Source organism: Loa loa (assembly GCF_000183805.2).
Source record: "Loa loa unplaced genomic scaffold supercont3.110, whole genome shotgun sequence".
NCBI classification, from domain to species: Eukaryota; Metazoa; Nematoda; class Chromadorea; order Rhabditida; family Onchocercidae; genus Loa; species Loa loa.
The window spans coordinates 96,794-99,807 of NW_018108290.1; the positions used below are offsets into that span (position 1 = coordinate 96,794).

The window sequence follows — 3,014 nt, forward strand, 5'->3', positions numbered from 1 at the left end:
GTATAAAGCCTTCATCCTCAATTTTTGTTGCAGTTTATCGAGGTTATGTGTGTTTCCATTGAAATTTGGTTTTTGGTTTCTTCCTGCATGAATTCAAAGAAAAAATGTTGACAAACAAGTTTTTTTATTACCTTTCATTATTTGTTCGCATGCGATGCAGTTCACCTAATTAACACTATTACAGCAAGGGTAGTTGCAGACACGAACTTTTTACGCGTTTTACATTCCATTTGCCAGATATGTTTCTCGTGTGTTTTTTGCCATCATTTGAACATGCTCTTCAACTTGTAGTTTCAAACAGTCAGCTTTAATTTATCGGCTGAGAGAACAGATGTTTCTTGCCTTTTTTTCGCTCTTTATATGTTCTGTGTCTGGTCCGATTTTTTTGAATGATGGCATTTTTAATTGATCAAATTTCACAAATTAATTGGTGTACTTCACTGTTCAACTTTAAATTGCAAAGATATGAGAAAGTGATAACGAGGACAAGAATCTAGATAAGAAATTGATGCATTTTTTCACGTGTAGCTGATATATTTGTTCATGTGTAGAGTTAACACCAGATGTATTTCGTGCATCTTGATTGTATAATATATACTAATTACTTCATTAATTTTATCAGCGTTTTCATTCAGATCTTCTGACAAGTAATATAGACGTGCTCAGTTTGAACATTTCAAAAACTGCTTATTAACAAGAATTTGAAAAGGGATGGTAGGTATTGCAATGTAGGGAACACGAAAGCAGAATATTTTCATGGAATTGGGTTTTTTTTTACTTAGAACCTTTGTGCAAATGGTAGGTCTTGAGTGGTACGATAATGAAAAAAAATGAAGGAAGAAATGACGCGGGCTAGAATCCAGTTTTTAAATACTCTTGAAGCAGTGCATATGTGAAATAGAAGAACTCTCACTGATTTTTTGATAACCTAAGATTTGGAAATTAACTTTTGAATGGGCAAAATTGCAAATTTGCATGAATTTTGTACAGTTCGTCTTTGCAGCCATAGCCTACTTATTTCCGTCAAATGTGTGTTGTAGTTTAAAATATGGAATGAATGGCAGTATGGTAATGGTGATTTCCTGTTGTTTGGAATGTTTAAATGCACTTGGAAATCGTTACAGAATTTGTCTCATGATCAATGGTCGAAAGGGTCTATGATCCATTCTTTGTAAATTGTTCGCAGTTTTGACAAATTTTAGGGTCTATCACATCATTTTATGCATAAATAAAAGAACTGGTACCGTATTGAATGTACCCAATACCGGAGATGAATACTTTTGTGCGTGTCTGTATGGGGTGAGTGTATTTATGTGTCACAAGATATATGATGGCTCTGATAAGGCACATGTCATCAGTTTTCTGCACCTTCTTCACTTTCACCCTTTGACCTGCCATCTGCTCCCGTTTTTGAAGTGTGCATGCTGTAGCATCACCAATTCGAAACAATCATTGTTGTTATATATCATATTGTTCTGGTCAAATATTGGTAAATGTTATTTGTATACGTATGCTTCAATTCTGTTTATTGTCAGCTAGCATCGAATTTATATCTCCTACAAATCCAATTTATCATTTTTTAGTAGATATTTGTTAAGTTACCAATCAACAAATTTGTGTTAGGTTTGACTGCTTCCGTGATTTCTATGATACGTAAATTTCCTGAGGATATCAGCATAGTAGCTAGAATACTTGAGCTATAGTTCTTGAACTAGTTGCTTGCATATATGATTAAATTTTGCATTTTCGAAGTTCAGCCTGCTTTTTAGTACTTCCCATTCTGTATATTTGAGTTCATCCTTTTGTTATTTTAATCTAATAAATGGTAGCGTATAGGAAATTTATTTCTCTCTTCTCTATCATTTTTAGAGATTTATGTGAAATTTAGCTGGTTACTTTTCCAGTAAATAGAATACTTTTGGTTTGTGAAACATTGCTCGTAAACTTTGATCGGGATTCCCGTTTGAATATTTATGTTCTGTTTTGCACCCAAGCTTTTGTATCTTGTCTCATCGTCCGGCTTTCCACAACTTTTTGGGAAAAGAGATATAATGGACAAAATTTTTTCAGGAATACCGCTCATCGAAGCTGCATTCCATACTGGATTTCGAGCAGTAATAACTGAACTGCACTACCAATGCCGCCCACTCTTCTAGACAGGTAATATCTCTGGATGGCAAGATTTGGAAACTATATGATGTTGATCTTCGATTTTTTTCCCTTCCTCTTTTTCTCAATAACTTAGCTAGAATATCTGATTTCAAATGATTTTAAGCTGGTAAGAGTACACGTGGATATTCCGAACCTATAATTAAGCGGAACTTTTGACGAGTGACACTTTGAGTTTTCTTCCCGGAGCCTAAGCATTATTAGTCTTACGTGCAATCGCATTACCGTTAGATAATCAGCTGAGCTGAGTGTCATGACATTTTCATATTGATTCACTGATTTTTATTATTTCAATATTTGGTTAAAGTGGGAGCAGTTATATTTTCCTGAGTAGAGTGAATCTAGATAGTACATAAGGTATTTGTTCTATTCAAAAATTACATTGGAATCTGTATACGTATTTGTACTTGGATTGCAAAATCCCAGCATAGATGAACAACGCCTAATTCGTTCACTCAGCAAACGCAAGACGAAAAAATAGACGATTGTAATGTGAATTATAATTTCCAAAAGTTATGCTAGCAGACAACCAATGTTATCCAATTTCGCTCCTACAAAATTATCATGGTGTTATAGCATATACACCTATGCATACTTACATTCATGTTTTGACTTATTAGATCAAAGTGCATCCTTAACGTCCTCTGCAACTTTATGCATTGCAAAAGAAGAACAGAGGGATGAAATTTGTTAGATCCGAATGTGCGGCTTATTCAGAAAATTTATTTCGCGAATTTTTGTGGAAATAAATTTTCGTTTTTCTCATCAGATTTTGAAGCTTCCAGGAATAATGCGGTGACCCCGTAACAAAAGCAGATTTCTGATATATTTATGAAGCTTGTGCA

At 34.2% G+C, this 3,014-nt stretch overlaps 1 protein-coding gene across 1 annotated transcript; it reads right to left on the minus strand.

Moving 5' to 3' along the window:
- Nucleotides 1–1,218: 1,218 nt before the first annotated feature.
- Nucleotides 1,219–2,801, minus strand: LOAG_12281 (hypothetical protein; the record flags this gene model as incomplete). The annotated part of the gene is made up of 4 exons (XM_003147795.1): nt 1,219–1,424; nt 1,603–1,697; nt 1,917–2,131; nt 2,769–2,801. 4 exons carry the CDS (start codon nt 2,799–2,801, stop codon nt 1,219–1,221), a joined length of 549 nt encoding a protein of 182 aa, XP_003147843.1.
- Nucleotides 2,802–3,014: the final 213 nt, after the last annotated feature.